We start from the raw sequence: 23,460 nt of genomic DNA, 5'->3' as shown, positions 1-23,460 counted from the left end.
CCCTTGACCTCTTCTCTTCCCCCAGATTGCCATTTATGGAAAGAACTTCTGCACATCAGCGAAGAACGCCTTCAAGCTTCTGATGCGGAACGTGGTCAGGTAACCCAGCTGACGGGTTGAGGGCGGAGCTACTCTTACCAAACAAAAACCAAGGATGGATGGAGTGGAGCTGCCTTTGGGTCAGCCCTTCCCTTTGTCTCCATGCAGGGTTGTAGTCCTGGATAAAATAACCGACCTGTTGCTGTTTTTTGGAACACTCTTGGTGGTTGGCGGAGTTGGAGTCCTATCCTTCTTCTTGTTCACGGGGCGGATCCCGATTGAGGACTCTCGGATCCAGTCTGCTCAGCTCAATTACTACTGGCTGCCCATCCTGGTATGTGACTGTGACCTTTTTTTGACCTCTTGTTATTGTTTGTCTCTCTTCCCTGCGCCTTTTTCACGGGGCCCCGAGGTGGGAAGGCTCACTGTGCCCAATCCAATATGGCGGCTAAGACGCAGGCAGATGTTTCTCATTGTTTTCCAATGTAATTTGGGTCATGTCTAGTTCAAGTTGCTGACTGAAAACTTTTGAGCACAGGGAGTGGATACTGGCTGCCAATGGGAGAGCCCGTTGCTTAATTATAAAGGACAAGCGTTAGACGGATCGGGCTTTTTATTTGGTTGGTTTGAAATTGTGGTGTCTTTAGTTAGACTTATAAATCACCTTGAGCTGTGAGGGAATGTGAGATGCATAAGCAGTGGTGGGATCCAAACATTTTAGTAACAGGTTCCCATGGTGGTGGGATTCAAACAGTGGCGTAGCGCCAATGGGGCTGGGCAAGGCACGACAGGGGCGTGGCCCGGCATTCCTGGGCGGGGCTGTGGCAAGGACGCAGCCGCTGCGCCGGTCCTTGGGCGGGAAACGAATGCACGAAGGTGCAGGCTGCCATGCACGCTGGTGCACCTCCTGCTAGACTGCTTCAAGTTCTGCGCGCTACTGCTGAGAGGAGGGGCATAACTAAGGCAAAAATCACGTGGCAAAATCACCAATTAGTAACCCCCTCTCGGCACACACAAATAATTAGTAACCTACTCTCGGGAACCTGTGAAAACCTGCTGGATCCCACCTCTGTGCATAAGTATTTTAATTAATGAATGGGCTACTACTACTAGCTTCCTATGTTCATGTGTGGCTCAAAAAAAATGACCAAAATTTGTACAGAGATTATTATCAATTCCAAACATATGGGCAGCTTTAAAATGACTTCATTTGTTGTAATTTTTTTTGTAATCTTCTTACTCTGAGATGCTCTGAGCAAACATACCCACAGGTGGTGGAAAGTGCTTTCAAGTTGCAGCCAATTGATGGGCAAGAAATGTTCAGAGGTGGTTTGCCATTGCCTGCCTCTCCATAGCAACCCGGGTCTTCACTCATGATCTCCCAACCAAATACTTACCAGGGCTGACTCTGTTTAGCTTCCAAGAGCTGATGAAATTGTGCTGTCCTGGGTGATCCAGACCAGGGCAAGCATACATGGTTCTCACTGTTTTATCCTCACAACAGCTTGTGAGGCAGATTAGGTTGAGAGGGAGGTATATAACCATCTATCAATTTTTTTTAGAATAGCTTACCCATTTACACCATGTTTTTTCCTCTTTCTGTGCTTCAGACTGTGGTGGTTGGTGCCTACGTCATTGCCCAAGGATTCTTCAGTGTCTACAACATGTGCGTCGACACCCTGTTCCTCTGTTTCTGTGAGTATTTTCCTCATCTTCACAGATGCTGCTGAAGGTAGCATAACACAGGAGTCCCAAGAAGTCTCCCATCCATGTCCTGGCAAGCCATTTTGAGTCCCTCTTGGCCCTCATAAAGTTAGGCCTGACAGAAGTCTCTCTTGTTTACTTCTTTGTGGTGCTGGTGTATGGCACTGATGGGCTTTGTGTCTGTGCAGAGCAATCATTTGGAAGCTTCTAGAGTCACAGTTTAGGTGTGAAAATCATCTTCCCTCAGAAGCATAGCTGTGAACCAAGAATGTCCAGAAGTTGCGCTTTCCCATTCATTCTCTGTTGTCCACCGCAGCTAATGCCACTTCTCAGGAACTTCTCTATAGAGCATATTTTACCCCATATGTCCCTATTTTTACCCCATATGTCCTGCATTACCCCATATGTCCCTACTCTCCCTCTGTGCTCAGAAGAGGCGGATTTACTGGTAGTCCCCGGCCCCTCCGTGACGCGGCTGGCCTCCACGCGGGCCAGGTGGAACACTCTCCCTCCAGCTGTCCGGGCCCTGCGGGATCTCGGTGAGTTCCGCAGGGCCTGTAAGACCGAGTTGTTCCGCCGGGCCTTTGGAGCAACCAGCCGCTGAGTATGGCGCCCCTGTTCGATTCCATCAAGATTATCCTCCTATGGAGGAGTCTGACTGCTCCCTAGGGGAGGGTTTTAAAGGAAAGGATTCTCCGGGTGCCTTTATTATGAAATCACCGCTGTTTTAATGAAATTCAGTATGTTTTAATGTTGGAGTTTTATGGGCTGCTGCTGTTTTATTGTATGGTTTGCCCTAACTTATTTGTATCAATTTTGTTGTACACCGCCCGGAGCCCCTCGGGGATAGGGCGGTATAAAAATCGTAATAATAAATAAATAAATATTTCTGCCTAAGGAGGTTTTTCTCCTGCCATACCATAAAGACTGATTAGGCAGTGTATACAGTTAGAGTTATTGGTGTCATTTGTAAATAGATTTTCCCACTCTTCTCCATTATTGATGCCCCACCACCACCCCGCATCTTGTGGGATTCTTGGTACTGGATGCCTACGGCAGGAACTACCCCATTCAAACCAGCGCAGTTCCTGTGGAGGAAAGCTTTCTTCTACCACAGTCGCCACCATTTCATCCAGTTTCCTCTTCTCTGTTCTACATTTCTGGGAGAAGAGCACCGCTTCTCTAGAGAGAGCACAGTAGACACAATTGATACAATAGAGAACTCGCAACTTCATTTTGCCTCAAGATCAGGATGGAACCACAAGATGGCTGTTGCACGATCCAGAGCCAATCAAAAATGTGAGAGGCTGAGGTTATATGTAACTGCAAAAGTAACTTGTCAACATTTCAGGCAGCAGATCTATTTAAAAGGATTAAAACAAGCATGTTTAAAAATATTCTGTTACGTGCACCTTCACTCAGGGATGGTCCTTATGGAGTTGTGGCAGCCGCTGCCAAAGCAACTTTTTAAAAATCTGCACTGCCAATCAGATCTCTAATGGCAAAACAGAAGCACTGCTGGGCAAAAGGCCCACGTGGCCCCACCTACTTCCCCAAAAGGCGTGGCCAGTGCCAGGAAAGGTGTCAGTTTCCAAAAAATTGCTCTGTGCAGGCACAAATCTCATTGGTGTGATGCACAGATATGAACCATACATTGAAAATGCTGGGGGGAAGAATTAGGACTAATAAAAGGAAACACTTCTTCACGCAACGTGTGATTGGTGTTTGGAATATGCTGCCACAGGAGGTGGTGATGGCCACTAACCTGGATAGCTTTAAAAGGGGCTTGGACAGATTGATGGAGGAGAAGTCGATTTATGGCTACCAATCTTGATCCTCTTTGATCTGAGATTGCAAATGCCTTAGCAGACCAGGTGCTCGGGAGCAGCAGCAGCAGCAGCAGCAGAAGGCCATTGCTTTCACCTCCTGCATGTGAGCTCCCAAAGGCACCTGGTGGGCCACTGCGAGTAGCAGAGAGGTGGACTAGATGGACTCTGGTCTGATCCAGCTGGCTTGTTCTTATGTTCTTATGAACCACTTGAAGAATGGCAGTTAAAGGTAAGCAACCTGTTTTTTTCCCTTGCAGTGGAAGATCTGGAACGGAATGATGGCTCCTTGGGGAAGCCGTACTACATGTCCAAGTCCCTCATGAAGATCCTCAACAAGAAGAACAAGAAAGCCAAGAAGGATGAGCAGAAATAGTGCTGGAGGTTGATATCCTCCTGTGGGCTTATCTACTCAGAACTGGTCCATGTCATTTCTTGCCATACCCATTTCCTGTCAGCCATGACTGGATTTTAGGCCCAAATGCTATGTCAGGTAACAACTGAATGTATCTCTTCCTCCTCCCACCACTCCAGTTCATGTTGAAGGCTTTGGGGGCCTTGCACTTGAAGTCTGGGTAACGCTGCCTCCATTTCGATCCACTCAACGGCAGCCATTTTTGTTTTCTTGACATAGTTTGGGATGTAGCCAACATGTGCTCCTTTAATTTATTGGTCATGCTGTTTAGAACCACAAAGAGACAGTGGCAGCCGTAATTAACGTTTTGCTTGTGCCACTGTCTAAGCATACATATTTTTGAAGCCTACTGTGGCCAATGCTTTCAATTTTTCCCCTCAGCTTCAGATGCATCACTTTCCTGCTGATGCTATCTCCCTCCCCCATTCCTTGCAGATTGGTGATGCTTGACTCTCTGTCTTGTCTTCCAAACCTTGCCCTTCACCACAAGGATCCAAGGGATCATCCTGTTTCTCCATGACCATTGGATCATGTTGGCCTCATCTGCTGAAATGAGGCTTACTGAATCTCCAGTTTGTTTTTCCACACTGTCGTGCCAGCTGTTGGCTGATGGGAGCTGTTCAGGGCCTCGGGTGCAAATGTAGCCAAATGGGGTCTTGGCATTGGACTGTATCTGTTCGAATTTGCAGATGAAGGTGCCCTAGGTAAAAATTCCCTAGAAGCAAACAAGTGCACGGGGTGTTTCTAGCTCAGACTGTTAGCTGCTGTATTAATATTTCTGTGTGAATATGATTTTTGACATAGGGCAACGTTTGAAAAATATTATCTTTTCCTTTGCAGTTGGAAATGGTAAAGACAACAGGGCCACCACCAATGGAGTTTGAGGGGGGGGGGCAGCAGCCAGTGGGCCTGTGGCTAGCCATGACCTGCCAGCTGTTACCGCGCCCCCCCCCCCTCAACCTGCATCAGGGTTTCTGCCACCTCGTTTTGCTTAACGTGCAGACCAGCCCAAGTCGTTAGGTCATCTCTGCCGGGATCGTTTTTATTTTTTTGTCTGTGCAACCTTTTAGTAAACACTAATGGGCTTTTAGGGTGTCTTTGCCATACCTTGGGTCAAAACAAGCGACCGGGATCCAGAAAGGAGGCCCTTCTAAGGTTCAGAAGACGAAAAGGCCATCAGTCCTAATTGCCAACCCTCTGGCAATCCCGTTGTTGTTCTTCTTTCCTGGCTGATTTGAGTGGCTGCAGCAAGGAGGGGAACTCTAAACTTTATTGCGTAGTCAGGACTACGCAAGAGCTCTTCTCCGTGAGGTTTTGACTGCAGCGCGCGGAGCTGTTGAAGCTGCTTCAGCATATTCCCCAGTTAAACTTGTTGGGAGTTTTTATTCCTTGACAATAGTTGCTTATTTGCACTAAGTCACTTTCTCTCTTGTTTTTATTTCCTTTTTCTGGCGGATCAGTTTTGTCGTTTTGTGTGTTTTGAACCTGGCTATCTCTCTCTCTCTTTTTTTGTATGTGAAGGACCTGGCTGCCATTTTTGAGTTTCAGCCCAAGTGGCTGGTTCTCTTTCAACCCCTCGTCTTTGGAGGTCTGGTTCTGTTTGGCTGTTGGTCACATTTCCAAGCTCCGAGCCTAGGATGCTCATCTGTGGCCTTTTTGTTTCCCTAATTATTTTAGCGGGTGAGTTGAGTTGATCATTACTCGTCTCACTTCCAGATGTCACCGAGCGCCTCTTTGTTCAGGCTTATAGTTTCCATACAGTCTTGGTTCAAAAGCGTTTCCTCTCAGCCAAATGGTTCTTGTTTTCGTATCCACGCTTTTAATTTGCCTTCCAGCTCCACAGACTCCATGACTCTGCCTTTTTATAATATGTAGAGAACTTCTGATCTGAAGTAGCAACTCAATCAACACTCCACGGGATCTGTTTTTACATTATCATAATGGGGCTAAGAATGTACTGTATATAGATTTTTCCCCCTTTCTGTACAAAGATTAAAAGCTATTTTATAGGAGATACAAAATTTATTAAAATTGATTTTAATTAAACTTGATTCTTTCTCTTTCATACATGCTGCACCTCAGAGGCGGAGCTACAAGGGGGCCGGGGGGGCGTATTCTTTAGTGTTTTTCAGTTTTTGGCCTGCAGGGGGCGCAGTTTTTAGGCTAGTAGCACCAAACTTTCGGGGAGTTTTCGGGGAACTCTCCTGATGATACCACCCATATTAGGTGAGGTTTGAAAACAATGGGGGATGGGGGCACCCCCTTTGGGAGTCCATAACTTTGGACCCCCAAAGGGGGTGCCCTCATCCCCCATTGTTTTCAACAGGAGCTAATAGGAGATGGGGGCTACACTTTGAGAGTCCGTAACTTTGGACTCCCTGAACCAAACTTCACCAAACCTGGGTGGTATCATCAGGATATTCTCCTAACGATACCCTGAAATTTTGATGCTGCTAACCTTAAAACTGCACCCCTGCAGGCCCAAAACTGAAAAACACTAATAAATACAAAACACGTAAACAAACATGGGGGTGGGCAGCAAAACTCAGATTTTGCCCTGGGCTCCATTTTCCCTAGCTACCCCTCTGCTCCACCTACATACCTCCACTGCTGGAATTTGCTGAGAGGCGAGAACCTCCCCAACTATTCTACTCACCTGGCACTGCATTAGGACTCTGCATCACGGCAGCCTTAAATAGGTGCCCAGTCGAATTTGCATCAATTTGTAGGATACCACTCATTATTTTCCCTGCTTTGCACAGAGCCTTGCATTCGTAGGGCTGCCAGCTCCAGGTTGGGAAATTCATGGAGATTTAGAGGTGGTGTCTATGAAAGGCATGGTTTGGGGAGGGGATATATCACCATAGAGTCCAACTTCTTCAGAACCTCTGCAGCTTTGAGAGCTGTAATTCCAAAAGATCTTCAGGCACCACAAGAGGCATACCAGGGGGGGTGGGGATGGCGCCCAGGGACAACACTTCTGGGCACACTCACACCACGTGCCTCTTGCGGAGGCGGCTCGGACAGGCGTCTGTCCCCGTGTCAACACAGGGGAGGAGGGTGGGGGTGACTTTGTGCCCACCTTGCCGTTGTGCCTGGGGTAAGTTGACCCCCCCCATCCCCATGGGTGGTACACCCCGGGCTCCACCTAGAGGTTGGCAAAACTACTCATTTGGGTTTGCTGGGGTTTGGATGGGAGGTACCCTGTTTCCCCAAATATAAGACATCCGCTGAAAATAAGACGTAGTAGAGGTTTTGCTGAAGTGCGAAATAGAAGGCATCCCCCAAAAGTAAGACATAGCAAAGTTTTTGTTTGGAAGCATGCCCGACGAACAGAACACAGAAAAATAAGACATCCCCTGAAAATAAGACATAGCGCATCTTTGGGAGCAAAAATTAATATAAGACACTGTCTTATTTTCAGGGAAACACGGTAGGTGGGAAACAGAGTGTTCTCAGGAAACAGAGTGGGAAACAGAGTGTTCTCAGGCGCTGAGTAAGGGAAAGATGGCTGACAATCCGGTGGTGTAATAAAGCAACCTGAAACAAAATGCCTTGTTGGGGGGGGGAGGGGGGAGAGAGAGTGAGAGTGTGTGTATCGGAAGGGCGACCATTTCCTGTGCTCTTGTATCCCTCACGCCAGAGTCGTCTTTCGACCCTTGCGCTCCTCGGGCCTCTTGAAAAGCAGCATAGCAAAACTGAACAGGCCACTGCCCAAACTCCCAAGAGAGTCTTTCTTCCCGTAGGGCAGTGATGGCGAACCTACGGCACAGGTGCCAGAGGTGGCACTCAGAGCCCTCTCTGTGGGCACGCACAGAGTTCATCATGTGGGGGGGAAATCACCCCCCTCCACACACACACACGCACACATCTAGGCTGGTCTGGGCCGCTGGGCTCGATTATTGGCATTAGACCTAAGACCTAGTTTTGGGAAAGCAGTGTAGGTAACCCTACTAAGCGCTGTTAAACCCCACTAATTTTCACGCAAAGAACTAAAGCGTGATCCGTTACCTGGGAGTAAGCTGGGTTGCTGGCAGTGGGGCTTGCTTCTGAGTAAACCCTCCTAGGGTCGTGATTCACCCATTGGAAGAGCTGCACGGTTGCTTCAAAGCAAAGCCACCAACTACCACCAAGCTTACTCCCAAGTAACGCATGCCTCAGAGCCAACCATTTTTTCTAAACTAAAACCTCAGTATTCGGGTTAAATTGCCGTGTTGGCACTTTGCGAAAAATAAGTGGGTTTTGTGTTGCAGTTTGGGCACTCGGTCTCAAAAAGGTTCGCCATCGCTGCCAGAGGGCATTAGCCACCTTTGCCGGTGGTCTCCTGCTAAGGCTTTCCGTGCTGTTTTAACAAGAGCCAAAGAGGCAAAGCGTTCTCTCCTCTGGCCACTGTGTAGGGAGACAGTGGCGGAAGCAGGAATGAGGCAGGTTATGGCAGCCAGAAAGCAGACTTGGCAGAGTACCTGAGCCCTTCTCTCTGCACTCTGGAACTTTTTAATGCAAACCTTCTGCCGCCTCACTGGAGCACATGGGAGGAAATATAAACGGGAGCCTTCAGATGCATACCCATTCTCTGTAGCCTTCAGATGCATGCCCATTGGCTAGCAGAGGTGGCATTCTGGGCAACCCCCTTTGTTCTCCATGTTCAGCCACACACCAGCCATCTAGCCTGGCATTGCTGTCACTCAGGTTCAAAGTAGCCTTCATGACCTGCAGGTGCAGACTCCCACACACGCTCCCAAAACAGGGCAAGTGATGTGCTTTCGAGGCCATTTGGGGGTGGGGAAAAGCCATTTGGGCAATGGGGAGAGAAAGATGACTGAATCCCAACCTCCCCTGCACACTGGTCCAAGTCCGAATCAGACCCTTGCAGCTCTTGGGCATTTAGAAGAAGAAGAAGACGAAGAAGAAGAGGAGTTTGGATGTATATCCCCCCTTTCTCTCCTGCAGGAGACTCAAAGGGGCTTACAATCTCCTGGCCCTTCCCCCCTCACAACAAACACCCTGTGAGGTGGGTGGGGCTGAGAGAGCTCCAAGAAGCTGTGACTAGCCCAAGGTCACCCAGCTGGAGTGTGTGGGAGTGCACAGGCTACTCTGAATTCCCCAGATAAGCCTCCACAGCTCAGGCAGCAGAGCTGGGAATTTAGTTCTTAGGGGCTACTAAGCCCAGGAGGGGAGGGGTGGCATATGGAATGGAATGGATCGGTAGGTGGCCATGTGTGCGTCTGAGCAGAATGAGAGTTGGGGGCAAAGGACGAGGATCCTGACCTGCATCGTTAAACTTCATCACATCCTGGGTGAGGCTCCATTCCTGAGTGTTAATGGGGATGCCGAACAACATCATTGGCAAGTCCGCGGGGGCGGGGCAAAAACAGCTGCGGCATTGGCCTTCCAATCTGCTCCAGCCCCAGTTCATGCTGATTATCCTCTTTAAAACTCCTTCTCAAGCTGCGGACGGCTCCGTCTGATACTGGCTCATGTGTACAATGGAGAGTACCCCATCAATCCCTTCTGACCCTGCTGTTCATATCGTAGGTAATCCTCCTGGCTCCAGCCAGTTGGCTTGTTTTTCTGTGCCCACCTCCCCTCCAGCTTAGCTTTCCTGAGGGCATACAACAGATGCCCACTCTTCCAACCTATTTGTCATTCCCCCCTTTTCCTGCTCTTTGTGTTCAGTGTAACCTGTGCAGTGCCACAGTCTTATCAATGGCTCTATCATGGATTGGCTTCTCTTCTTGCCCTTGGCCACAGGCATCTGTCCCACTCCTTGAATTGTGCTTTGGCTCTGCTGGCATTGTGTAAAAAAATGCCTGTTCTCCCCCTATGGAGGCAATACTTTCCCCTGTTACAATGGCCACCTCAGGTTGCAGTCATTTTACCCTGGTCTATTGTCCTTGAGACAAACTGGGAGAGAGGATCTCTCTCTCTACTCCCTTTCCCATCCCCAAAATCTGAGCGCATGCCTATTGTGTCCTGGGAAGTAGAATACCAAACCGCTACCAGTGTGTAGTCTATATTTTTCTGGCCCAAGCAGTATTCCTTTATACTCTCTTTTCTCTCAAGATTTTCATTTTGTTCCTTTTCTTTTTTCCTGGCTGAAAAATAGGCTTAATTGGTTCACAGTTCAGGCTTTGAAAACCACCTGACAACCACTCTCCTATGGCAGACCTTTAGAGTTCAAGGTCTCTTGGGAACTGTAGTTCCTCAGGCTGTTTCTAGTCTGTACTCAGGAACAGGCCTTTTTCAGCCCAAGTTCCCAGCAAAGGAACCCTAAGTGTAGGAAGGTAATTTTTTCCCAAAGCAAGTGGGAGAACGGGAGGGGCCTGGGGGCGATTTTCCACCCCCCAGATGTGCGCCCAGTGCACGCCCCCCCGGCCCCCTTGTGGCTCCGCCACTGATTGTGAGTGATAGAGTCTTAGTCACAGACAAGCTCTGCAGGATTCATGCAGCCATGAAAGTCTGTAAAACACACTCCCCCTTTGGATGAAGGGATTCACCACAATTTGCAGTACTTCGTATGTAGATTTTTTTAAAAAAAATTCTGGCAATGCATTTATGTCAGGATATGCTTTCTTTAATTTCAGGCAATGCAGTCTGAAGGAACAAGCTTTGAGCTCTACAGTGTATTCCCCCTCAGCTTCTAAGGTAGTCAGGGGTGCCCCACGCCCTTACCACAAACCCACAACCCGCAGTCATACTTTAGTGAAGTGCTGTTGACCAGAGGTGTCTGAAGTTCACGTCCCACACCACCCCTTCCTTTCTGAAACGAAAAGCAGCTCCGTCTTTTACAGCTATCCCTCCCAGTCGAACGAAGAGGGCCCTGAGGCCTTCCGACATGCCAGCTACCTCTTCATTCTCTTCAACATCTCTGGATTTTCAGGCGTCTTGAAATCAGGTGGGAGGGAGAAGAGACTGGCCTGAAACTGGAAAGAAGAAATAGTGCAAGATCATTTGCAAGTTCCCAAACATTTTTCATAAGGAGTCCTTGACATCGCTCCTAAAAAAATAGCCTGGTTATGGACTGATAGGTTGATGATGGTTCTCTGATAAACCCCATTTTTCAGCAACAACAAAAAAACAAAGATTTTCTGCAGGACAAACATATTTGAGCAAGAGTCCAAGTGATATTCACAAAGACCTGACACATTACATGTAACAACAAACAATTGCCCACAGAGAACAAATTCTCTTAATGAAATGGAAGTGGTCTGCATAGGAAGCTCTTCCCAGTCAAACCCTGTCCAGAGACTCCCTTGAGAATGAGAACTGAAGTCAGTGGTGGCAAACCTTTGGCACTCCAGATGTTATGGACTACAATTTCCATCAGCCCCTGCCAGCATGGCCAATTGGCCATGCTGGTAGGGGCTGATGGGAATTGTAGTCTATAACATCTGGAGTGCTAAAGGTTCGCCACCACGGACCTAGGTTCAGCAAGGCTGCTGTGCCAAGTATCTTCCAATCATAGGTTGGGGCCATCAAAGTTTATAACAACACAAAATTGTCAGACTTCAGAGTGTCACAGGATTCCTTGCTAGTAAGAGACACATAAAGTCAGGCATGGTTTCCATAATGGAGGGCAATGTGTACACCTGTACTAGAAACAATACGATTTCATAGATGGAGTCAGAGGTGAGCAGAGAACTACCCAAGTGTGGGGACAACACTAAAGTATCTCAGAATAGCAAGATTCCCTTTGTCCCAGATGAATGGGCAACGGTAGCAGATAATATTAAGTGCAAGGGGCAAGAGAAACTCACTAGGACAAAAATCCAAGCTTCATCTAAACACACATGGATCAAAATTGGCTGCAGGTATCAGAAAAAAGAAAATATTGGGGGTCACAACTGACAAGCTTACTGAGATTACTCTGCTCACCAGGCCATGGATGTGGGAGACTCAACCCAAAAATGTTCCACTTCCTGGGAGTAGTTGTAGCCCAGTGCAGCAGAGAAAGGCAAGTGGCAAGCAATGAGCGTTTGGCCAGCCCCTCTGAGATCCCTACATGTTTCACAGTTCTCTTTGCCAGGGGATCTTTTATAGAAATTTCGCAGTTCCCACTCCTCTCAATTTCTTAGAGCAGCAGTGGCATGGTGGTTCACAGCAGGTGTACTTGCATCCTTGAGTGGTATTTGATTCCCTGCTCTGCTACCTGAGCTGTTTTATGCCTGACCAAATCTCCATTAGCCTGTGCACTCCCACACATGCCAAGTGATCCTAACAAGTCACAGCTTCTTGAGTTTTCTCAGCCCCACCCCACCTCACAGTGGTGTTTGCTCTGAGCTAGGTGGAAGGGAAAGGGAGTATGTCAGCTCCTTTGAGTCTCCTTACAGGAGAGAAAGGGGGGATATAAATCCAACTCTTCTTAGTGTCCACTTTTTTCACCCAAGACCCTGGAGAGCTGTTGCCAGTCGGAATGGGCCCCAACACTTTCTGTGCAGGGCAGCAGAACTGGCATGAACTAAAGGCAGGGGGGAGGACACCTGGGCCCACAGTCTGGCACCTCCCTGCACCTGCGTGGTAGGAGCACAGGCAAGAAAAGACTCCACCCCCATCTTTACTGCTTTCCCCTCTGAGGGCCCTGTTTCCAAATACGCTCAAGGACAGGAGCAAGACCCCCTTTCCCTCAGCCAACCTACACCCCCTACCACATAGGCCCTTTCCGCACGGGCCATTTACAGCACCTTAGGCCATTTACAGCACCTAGGGAGCTGTTCGCATGGGGGGAGCAGCTGCTTTGCAGCTGCACCGCCCTCGCTCCCCCCCAGCGGCACAAAGTCGCCATATTCCCACCTCGCTCCCCGAACGAGGTTTTTGGAAAACGGCGGCTTCCAGCCGCTGCCGTGCGAACGGCAGCAGCTGGAAGGTGCCATCCCCTTCGATCGATTTCATTTCTCTGCGACCTTCCAGCTATCGCTGAGGCCTGGGGTCACGTGCCTCTCGGCACTCCTGCGCATCTGGCAGAGAGGTCGCCAAGAGGGCAGGGGGCGCGTGTCTCTACCTGGAGTTCGGCGACACGCCGGAAGGTCACAGGGAAGGTAAGTCGATCAGGCAACGGCGCAGCACCGTCTTCCCTGTCGTTACCGGGACGGTTCATGCGAACAGTCCCGGGGGGGTTGGGTCGGCGTCATGTACGCTGACCCAACCCTCAGCGTGGCCGTGCGGAGGCGGCCATAGATCCAAGGCATGACAGAAGCGACAGCTTTGCACTTTAAGACACCTCCCTCTCTAGCCTGATTTGAGGGTCCTTCTTGCCTCCTCCGCTACGACAGGAAAAAGCTCTGGTTATCTCCTGACAGCACCCCTCTCTCTCTAACGGTCAGGATGGGGCGCAATTGTCCAATCGTGACTGGGAGGGAGATGACTGACATCCAGCTAGGGACAGACAAGACTGCTGAACAGCCAGTGGGCCACAGGGAGAAAAGTGCAGCCTTCCATTATCATGCTGTACCAAGTAGCTGAGCGAGCCCTGACAGTGCTGAGCTTGACAGACCAATCGCCTGACTTAAAATAGGGCAGCTTCCTGTGTTCCCACTGGACTCATCTGTAGCACCTGTGTCAACAAAACCAACTGTTTGTTCCTCCATTCTCACACCTTCCTATTCATTCCCTACACATAGCGTTCTATCGGCTGCATTTCCTCCTTCCCGGCCCGATTCTCTTCCAGCCATTAAAGGTCCAATAACAATTTCCTTCTCTGTTGGCATAATTTGCCGCCACTCACCTCTGCCATCCAGCATCCTTTTCATCCCGAGTGGGCGCCTGCCCTCTGCCCTCTTCACCCAGCACCCCTGCAGTTTCTGGAGAATCTGGTCCTTCTCCTCTGCCTCCCGCAGAACTTTCTGCCAGAGATTAAATATATCACATCAGAAATGACAAGATCATCATGTGAGCCATCTGCTCTTCCCCCTTTAGGTTTATTAGCATCCAGTCTAACAAAGAGTTACAATAGACTTGAAAGCTCACACGCTGCCTTAGTAGGGTACAGTGAGCCATCAAGTCAAAGCCAAATTTTGGCCATCCTGGGGAGGTTGATCTTCATCACTGCAACCCTGTTTTTAAGTGGTCTCCCATCCAAGAACTAACCAGGGCCCAACCTGCTTAGGTTCTGAGATCTGACAAGATGGGGTGCTAGGGTGGGCTACCAGGACTGCCATCATGTAAACTTAGTTGGTTCTAATAAAGGTATTTCCCAGATGAGCTTTCCAAAGACACCACACACAGAGCAGCCACGAGAGGGCAGCAAAATGCTACCCGAAGTCGACCCTACAAAAAGGGGAGAACAGTTTGCCAAAGATTAAATTTCAACTCAGGTCTCTGGTCCACTTAACCTGTCTTGTCTGCTCCGACTATTTGGAAACTATGTAGGTGAATTTTTACAATGAAAAGTGTTGTATCAGGGTAAGTGTTGTACCAGGACACGGAATAATGGATTCAAGGTGCAGGAAAAGAGATTCCACCTAAACATTAGGAAGAACTTCCTGACCATCAGGGCTGTTCGACAGTGGAATTCACTGCCTCGGGAGAGCGGTGGAGTCTCCTTCTTTGGAGGTTTTTAAACAAAGGCTGGATCAGCATATGTCGGGAGTGCTTTGATTGGGTGTTCCTGCATTGCAGGGGGTTGGACTTGATGGCCCTTGGGGTCTCTTCCAACTCTATGGCCCCTTCCGCACATGCAGAATAATGCACTTTCAAACTGCTTTCGGTGCTCTTTGGAGCTGTGCGGAATGGCAAAATCCACTTGCAAACAATTGTGAAAGTGGTTTGAAAACGCATTATTTTGTCATTGTTCAAAATAATGCGTTTTAAAACCACTTTCACATGTTGTTGTTGTTTTTGAGACAACAAAATTTGGAGATATTTGGGAGGAACTGGAAACTTTTAACTGACTATCTCCAGTTAGAATATAAATGTATGAAATATGATTTATGAACTTTGAGAAATGATTAAAATTGTATAGTACCATAGAAAGTGTAAATATTGACTATATATAGATTTTTTACCGTATTCTCTTCTCTTCTTCCCTGTGTTTTCTTTTCTTAGATCATAATGACTAGTTTGTTAATAGATAACCAAGAGGACATTTTCTTTGACACAACACTGGATTAAGTATTAAATATAACTGATTAATTAATTGTTGATATAGTATGTAGATGGGAATTAATGCAACTACAATTTAAAATGATGTATAACCAAAAACTTAAGATGTACTAAAATACTTGCGATATTAGATTGTGTATCCTATGTTTTACTAACTGGAAGTCTGTTTTCAATGCACTACATATATAATTTTTTTCTCTTTTTTTCTACCTTTTTCTGTATGACTTTACATATATATATTCAATGTTTTTTTTATCATGTAAACGCAACTAGATATTGTATTTTTTCTGTATATTTTTTCTTTTTTTTGTTTATTGGACACTGTGATTAAATTCAATAAAGGTGTAAATCCAAAAAAAGAAAAGAAAACGCATTATTTTGCGTGTGCGGAAGGGGCCTAAGATTCTACAGTCTCCCAGAGCCTCCTCAGAGCCGTCCTTCCTTTCTTCCTCACCTCCAGAATACGATCCTTCTCGTCCCCCACAGCACGAAGTCGAGCCAGTTCCGTCTGACAGTCTTCTAGTGCCGACGCCCCCTTGGCTAGTTCTGCCTCTGCCTCAGCCAGGTGCCGGCGCAGCTTTTCAGTCTCCTGTGCCCGTTCTCGGGCTTCCTGGGAATGCCGACACAACTGGTCCTATAAGGAAGGAGGAAGCTGAAAACGTTGGCCTCCGCAATGGGGCGGAGCAGCAAGTGGTTCAAAGCAGAAGCAATCAGCAACTGTTCGGGTTTCCGCTGGACTACACTCTGTCTCTGCCACGGAACTCAACGTGCCGGCCCTTCTTTGTTGCAGAATGCTCTGCCCGGGTCCGAGCCCTGCTCCTCACATCACCAAGTACTGGTGATAATGGTTCAATGAACTATAAATACTCTTGTATCAAATTACCATGTTTAATAATGCACAAAGCAATGGCTTTAAGAGAGGCGGTGTGTAAAAATGAATGATAATTTTCATATTACTTTATGCTAATAAAGGTTGTGATCGAACTACCGTATATACTCGAGTATAAGTCGACTTTTTCAGGACATTTTTGTCCCCCTCGGCTTATACTCGAGTGAGGCGGGGAGGGGAAGCCGGCCAGGCTGGATCTGAGCCCGGCACAGGCTGCAGAGATCCCCTCCCCACCTCCATTGGAGACCCCGCAGGTCTTCGGATGGAGGTGGGGAGGGAAGCCAGCCAGGCTGCACCTGAGCCCTGTACACCAGGCTGGATCTGAGCCCTGTACAGGCTGCAGTGATCCCCTTGTTGTCCAGTTCTTATGTGAATTTCCCACCCTAGGCTTATGCTTGAGTCAATAGGTTTCCCCAGTTTTTTGTGGTAAAGTGAGGTGCCTCGGCTTATATTCGGGTCAACTTATACTCGAGTATATATGGTAATTCTTATATTAGTTTGGAACTATATTCCAATGTGGAAGCCTACAATTTTCTCAACCCCTACACCACAACTAACCATAATAACATCTTTGCCCGAGACAGAGTATATCAACTTTCCATCTTTAGTCCTGCCTGACTTTGACATTTGTGATAGCAATGCTGGCCTGCTTCACAGAGCTGTTGCTTACTTATGGTATAAGAGAAAGAAGACCTCATACATGCTGATCAGGGCTCTGGGAGGAACTTTAGCTTAGTGGCAGAGCACTGGGTTTGCATGCAGAAGCCCCCAGGTTTAGTCCCTGGCATCTGAATGTTGTGAAGTGCTTTGGGTCCCCATTGAAGAGAAAATAAGTGTAAAAATAATCCAAATAAGGCTGAACTAGACTGACAAGTGAGGCAGATCCATGTGCTTTATTGTTATAGTTCAGAGGTAAAACACCTGCATTATATACACATAAGATCCAGGGTATCTTCAGTCAAAGGATCTCAGAGATTCAGGTTCTGGAGAGCTCTTGCTAGGTTAGACGGTCCACCAGGATGACTCAGAACAAGGCAGATTCAGGTGTTCATAAGATATAAAACCTTTATCCTTTTCTGCCTCTTCAGCTTAGTGGCAGAGGTCGGAGTTTGATAATGCTCATTTGCATAAAAAACCCTACCCTGTTGAGCTAGCTGCTGTTAAAGGCACAGGATCAGGTAAAACCAGGCTGAGTTTTCTTTCCCTCTAGTCAGTTAAGTACAGAGGTGGGATCCAGCAGGTTCTCACCAGTTCCCGAGAGTGGATTACTAATTATTTGTGTGTGCCGAGAGGAGGTCACTAATTGAGTCTGCTTTTCCATTAGAAATCCCATTAGGTCCAAAAATCATAAAGACCTGTTGTTTCCTATGTGGCTGGTTAGTGAAGGTAGAAAACGGGATAATTCTCCCTGTTGGGTTGTTTTAAAAACATGTTTTAGAAATATGATAAAGTTCCTTGTTTAAGGAAAGTATCCACCTTTTGATTTCTAGAAACAAAATTAAGTATTTGAAAGTATGAAGTATTTGACAGGCAGTCTATTCACGGAGGCAGAAGTAGTTTGGTTTCTGCTGGTGCAGTAGACCTATATAGGACTTGCTACAAATGAAAGTTTAAATTAGGTAATGCAGAAAGATTACCAGCTGGAAATTGCAGAACCTTTTAACAGTAAGAGTTCTTTACAGTGACAGAGAAATTATTAATGCCCTCGCCTCTGGAATGCCCGCCACTTCGCCGCAGTTCCTCAAATTTCAGTCCTAAGCCACCATGCTACGCCACTGTTTGAATCCTACCACCATGGGAACCTGTTACTAAAATTGTTGGATCCCACCACTGGTTAAGCACCCTCTCTAGAAGGTGCAGAATACCACCTACCCTGATATTTCAGCTCACAGGGTAAAGAGGCTGGGGACTTGCCTCCTCACCCAATTCCTCCAGTAAAATATGAATATTCAGTCAACGGGCCCCTTCTTGACTACAAGCCTGGTATACACTACCCCCCACCCCGCCCCACTCTTTGCTCTTCGCTGTCATTACCTGCAGCTCTTTTCCCCTGTTGGCTGCTGCCTCTTCCATCACCTGCAGGTGTCTCTGCCACTGGACTCTGATCCGTTCCTGGTCAGCCAAGGCCCGGGTCAGCAAATCTTCCTTCTCCTGGATTCGCTGGAGCAGCCCTGGGGCAAAGTCTGAACTCGTGAAGGAATTTGCAAGGGCCTTGGCAGAGGAAAAACAAACAGAGTCTGCAACTAACAGGGCATGTGTGTGTGTGTCTAGTGATCACAAGTTCTGCTGTTTCTTCCACATTCCTGATCTTATTGGATTGTGTCAGATTTAGGTTGGAGAAAACTGGGTTTAACTCACACTCTGTAGGGAATCTCACTAGGTAATCATGGGCCAATTAATTCCTCTCAGCCTAGCGTGCCTCAGAAGGTAGCTGGGACAATAACATTTGGGGCGGGGGGCAACCACGTATTCTGCTCTGAACTCCTCAGGGGAAAGGAAAGATAAAAACACAGCAGCACTTAAATCTTTCAATACTGGAACCAGGGGGCATTCATTGAAAATGCTGGGGGGAAGAATTAGGACTAATAAAAGGAAACACTTCTTCACGCAACGTGTGATTGGTGTTTGGAATATGCTGCCATAAGAGGTGGTGATGGCCACTAACCTGGATAGCTTTAAAAGGGGGCTTGGACAGATTTGTGGAGAAGTCGATTTATGGCTACCAATCTTGATCCTCTTTGATCTGAGATTGCAAATGCCTTAACAGACCAGGTGCTCGGGAGCAACAGCCGCAGAAGGCCATTGCTGTGAGCTCCCAAAGGCACCTGGTGGGCCACTGCGAGTAGCAGAGAGCTGGACTAGATGGACTCTGGTCTGATCCAGCTGGCTTGTTCTTATGTTCTTATGATTGGTGTTTTGAATATGCTGCCACAGGAGGTGGTGATGGCCACTAACCTGGATAGCTTTAAAAGGGGCTTGGACAGATTTATGGAGGAGAAGTCGATCTATGGCTACCAATCTTGATCCTCCTTGATCTGAGATTGCAAGTGCCTTAGCAGACCAGGTGCTCAGGAGCAGCAGCAGCAGAAGGCCATTGCTTTCACATCCTGCACGTGAGCTCCCAAAGGCACCTGGTAGGCCAGTGCGAGTAGCAGAGAGCTGGACTAGATGGACTCTGGTCTGATCCAGCAGGCTAGTTCTTATGTTCTTATGGAAGATACAGCACAGCCCAAGAGAGATCTTGTCACTGATATTATATAGAGGGCTTAAATAACTACAATACTGCCTTGGGGTTGTCCCCAGAAACTGCCAAAGACATACAGTACTGGGAGTTCCCAGTTAAAACTTGATTCCCAGATGTATGGGCACCCAGTTTGGATCAGGCTACCAGCATAGTCTAGGAACGGTCTAAGCCTCCTCCCCCACCCTGACTGTGGCACCCACCAGGGAGCCGTTTCTTTCCCTGTTGGGTGATGCATGTGTACCAATGGGCAGAGATCCAGGAGCAAAACGCAACTCCATTCCAGAAGGAAAATGCAGTTTCTCTCTCTGGTTTTAAAACTCCCCTGAGGACGACTGCTGACACACATCGGGAAGAAGAACATTGTTCTGAGCAGAAAAAGGAATTCTTTTAATTTAAAATGTTTATTGCACTATTTTGGCTTTGCCCTTTCATCTTTTTCCCCCCACAGCCAGTCTTAACCCAGTTTGCGGGGGAGGGGGGGGTTGAATAGACAGTTAAAAAAACAGCTAGAGATTATTTGCAGAGGACAATCTCTCTGGCAAATGCTTTCTCTGCCCCTGCACTCTGATACATAATACAATGTTCCTTGGTCTTATCAGGGGGCTTAACTTGGACCCATCTGGAGGCGGTCATATCAGGGGTCTGCAACCTGTGGCTCTCCAGATGGCCATGCTGGCAGGGGCTGATGGGAATTGTAGTCCATGAACATCTGGAGAGCCACAGGTTGCAGACCCCTGGTCTATATGCAGGTCTATCCTGGGGTCTGCTGAGCAGATATGCGCTGGCGAGTTCTGGGATGAAACTGAATTCCCAAGCAAGAAGATTCACTATTGGCTTTTCCAGGGAGGGGGAGGAGGAGGAGGAGGAGGAGGAGGAGGAAGAAGAGTTTGGATTTATATCCCCCCTTTCTCTCCTGCAGGAGACTCAAAGGGGCTTACAATCTCCTTGCCCTTCCCCCCTCACAACAAACACCCTGTGAGGTAGGTGGGGCTGAGAGAGCTCCGGAAAGCTGTGACTAGCCCAAGGTCACCCAGCTGGCGTGTGTGGGAGTGCCCAGGCTAATCTGAATTCCCCAGATAAGCCTCCACAGCTCAGGCGGCAGAGCGGGGAATCAAACCCGGTTCCTCCAGATTAGATACATGAGCTCTTAACCTCCTACGCCACTGCTGCAGGTCTATCCTGAAACATTCCTGTAGCACATCAAGACACATGAAGCCCCCCTGATCCCGCCCAGTTGGAGCTCCCTGGGGCTTTTACAGTTCAGGAAAGTGGCATGGAGGAGGAGAAGGCTGAAGCCCCACCCCCCTGTGGTCTCAATCTGAATGGCCCCACTCGCCTTGACCCATCCAGCACACACTGTCAGGCCCCAGAGCAGAAACAGGAACAGTGCGTTCTGCAAGGCCCTGCAGCAAACAGGTTCTAATATGGGGCTGCTAAGGATACTGGCTGTGCCAGTATCAGGCAAATATTTCTGAGCTGTAATACAAATATTGTAATATTTCTGAGGTGTAATACAAATATTTCTGAGGTGTAAACAACGCTTCCAGGACAATGAGGCATGAATGACAGAGCATGGCATTAAGACTGAAAAACCCAGGTTTCCTCCCACAGTGTCATTAGAAGAAGAAGAAGAAGAGTTTGGATTTATATCCCCCCTTTCTCTCCTATAGGAGACTCAAAGGGGCTTACAATCTCCTTGCCCTTCCCCCCTCACAACAAACACCCTGTGAGGTGGGTGGGGCTGAGAGAGCTCAGAAGAGCTGTGACTAGCCCAAGGTCACCCAGCTGGCGTGTGTGGGAGTGCACAGGCTAGTCTGAATTCCCCAGATAAGCCTCCACAGCTCAGGCGGCAGAGCGGGGAATCAAACCCGGCTCCTCCAGATCAGAGTGCACCTGCTCTTAGCCACTACGCCACTGCTGCTCTTAGAGACCAACGAGCCTCAAACCATTTCCATTAGAAGTGGAAATTGCCCTCATCAGGCGATGGAGTGACTGCAGTGTGTAAGTTCCACTGAACAGATTAAAGGTAATGAATTTACCACTGGCCTGTTGAAGGTTCCAGGCAAGTTCCTTGCGGAGGAAAGGAGGAAGAGCAAATGAAAGAAACTTGTTTATGGCGGTAGAAGCATGGCATAAGCATAAGCATTTTTTATTGTCATTGTGCACGCACAACGAAATTTACAGCAGCATTCCTTGATGCACACAATTTCAGACTCATGGCCCATCCTCACTTTCCCCTTCCTCCACCCATCCCTACACAGCCCCAAACACATCAACACGAAGCTGCGGAGTTCAGCATAGCCGCAGCTCTAGAGTAGAAGCTGTCTCTAAGCCTCTTTGTCCTAGTTTTGATAGACCTGTATCGTCTGCCGGATGGTAACAGTTCAAAAAGAGAGTGTGCTGGATGAGACGGGTCTCTCAGAATATTTTGGGCTTTCTTTAGGCTTCAGGAATTATAGAGTTCCTTTCCAAGATGGGGAGAGGGCAGCCGATAATCCTCTGTGTAGTAGTGATCACCCTTTGGAGCGCCTTCCTATCTGCCACTGTGCAACTGGAGAACCATACACAGATGCAGTAGGTTAAGACACTCTCTACAGCACAGCGGTAAAAGGACACCAGGAGTTTTCCATGTTGCCCCACACAGCTTTAGGAGAAGTGTACAGACCAGAAATTGGTCTGCCATGCCCCTGGCTGGGGCAGGGGAATCCCCATCCCAAATTCATACTCCTTGCCATCACGTGGAGTGGTTTTGTGTGTGCGTGCATGCGTGCTCGCATGCAAGGGGTCATGGGGGGCTGCAGCCCTGGGTGCCCCTTCCTTGGAGGCACGTTGGGCCCCATGCCCCCCAGTTTAAACACCCTGTGGAGTTGGGGGCAGGGGCGCAGCTGGACACCGGCAAATAGGGTTTACCCCACCCCCAATCTCCATGTGGACATTGGCAGAGAGCCAGCCTGGTACACCCCACCCCCCATTTGTGTGTGGAGATTGGGGAAAGAGCACAGCTGTGTGTGGGGCGGGGGGGATGAAGTGCTGGGGGGCACAGCACCCGGGAGGCTCCCGAGTACGGCAGCCATTCTGCTTGGAAAAGGGTCTCTCACGTGCAACTGACCTTTCCTTCCCAAATGTGGTTTCGGAGAAAACTGCTGACATTGCGGACCCTCTGGCTCCAATGTGTGTACGTGCAAATACCAAATTCTCTGCTCAAACCCCCGTGCTCTTTGCCCTGTCCATTGTATTGTGTTTCCCCTGCCTGCCTGCCTTTTTTGTTTTTCCTCTTGTAAACGGACAATAAAAGGGCTTGGGGGGAAACAGGACGGCAGAGTTGTCCCCTGCATCTCTCACTGGCTGAAACGACATGCTGTCTCCGTTGCTGTAAGACAACAGTGAAGCACCCAGGACACCATTTTATGTTCAGAGGGCAAACTTTCACCAAAGTGCCCCCCGTTCTTTACTGGGGTTTAAAAGAAAAGCAGGAAAATGGGGAGGGGGGCATGTCAGCATCACCTCCAGCTAAAATCTAGAAGGGATATCACTTGCACTCTAGGATTTTTCTGATGTGTTAATGGCATGCACCTTTTACACAGAAAGTCCCAGACTCAGCCCTTGGCCCTTCTGGGGAAAGGCCTCTCCTTGCCAAAGACCCTGATTGGGGAGCCACTGCCAGTCAGAGAAGACCGTACAAAGCAACACAGCCTAAGGCCCCTACCTGGTGGAACAGGCTCCCTAGGGAGATCAGGGCCCTGCAGGACTTACAGAGTTTCCGCAGGGCCTGCAAGATGGACCTGTTCCGCCAGGCCTTTGGCCAGCCTGGTTAAAAATACATCTACCATGTCATCTGGCCTCCCGTGGGCACAAGGGGGGGGGGGAGGGGGGTAGCCAGACGCCATCCACATTTTTAAATGGGTTCTGTTTTTTATGTAATTAATATTTAAATTATGTTTTGATGTATGTTTTAACCTTGTTGTAAACCGCCCTGAGCCCTCAGGGGGAGGGCGGTATATACACCAGCAGTGGCGCAGGAGGTTAAGAGCTCGTGTATCTAATCTGGAGGAACCGGGTTTGATTCCTCGCTCTGCCGCCTGAGCTGTGGAGGCTTATCTGGGGAATTCAGATTAGCCTGTGCACTCCCACACACGCCAGCTGGGTGACCTTGGGCTAGTCACAGCTTCTCGGAGCTCTCTCAACCCCACCTACATCACAGGGTGTTTGTTGTGAGGGGGGAAGGGCAAGGAGATTGTAAGCCCCT

The 23,460-nt window shown here is 48.4% G+C and overlaps 2 protein-coding genes across 7 annotated transcripts in view; one reads left to right on the top strand and one right to left on the bottom strand.

Annotated features, from left to right (window-relative positions):
* Positions 1-6,030, top strand: part of SLC44A4 (solute carrier family 44 member 4) — a 63,911-nt gene extending 57,881 nt beyond the window's left edge. The window contains exons 18-21 of the mRNA XM_048489066.1: positions 26-99; positions 208-373; positions 1,650-1,734; positions 3,830-6,030. Of these exons, the coding sequence (XP_048345023.1) occupies positions 26-99; positions 208-373; positions 1,650-1,734; positions 3,830-3,945 (441 nt within the window). The 3' untranslated portion in view covers positions 3,946-6,030. The remainder of the gene's footprint in view (positions 1-25; positions 100-207; positions 374-1,649; positions 1,735-3,829) is intronic.
* A 4,512-nt stretch (positions 6,031-10,542) lies between these two features.
* The window catches only part of LOC125428634 (myosin-11-like), a 31,914-nt gene continuing 18,996 nt past the window's right edge, over positions 10,543-23,460 (bottom strand). For all 6 annotated transcript variants that reach the window (XM_048489084.1, XM_048489081.1, XM_048489082.1 and 3 more), the window contains exons 8-11: positions 18,005-18,181; positions 15,536-15,715; positions 13,706-13,823; positions 10,543-10,907 (exon numbers count right to left, since the gene is read on the bottom strand). In XM_048489084.1, coding sequence (XP_048345041.1) covers positions 10,876-10,907; positions 13,706-13,823; positions 15,536-15,715; positions 18,005-18,181 — 507 coding nt within the window. In that variant the 3' untranslated portion in view covers positions 10,543-10,875. The remainder of the gene's footprint in view (positions 10,908-13,705; positions 13,824-15,535; positions 15,716-18,004; positions 18,182-23,460) is intronic.

Source organism: Sphaerodactylus townsendi, linkage group LG03 (genome assembly GCF_021028975.2).
Source record: "Sphaerodactylus townsendi isolate TG3544 linkage group LG03, MPM_Stown_v2.3, whole genome shotgun sequence".
Taxonomy (NCBI): Eukaryota; Metazoa; Chordata; class Lepidosauria; order Squamata; family Sphaerodactylidae; genus Sphaerodactylus; species Sphaerodactylus townsendi.
Note: the sequence above shows the minus strand (reverse complement) of the source record. Positions and strands in the feature narration are given on the sequence as shown.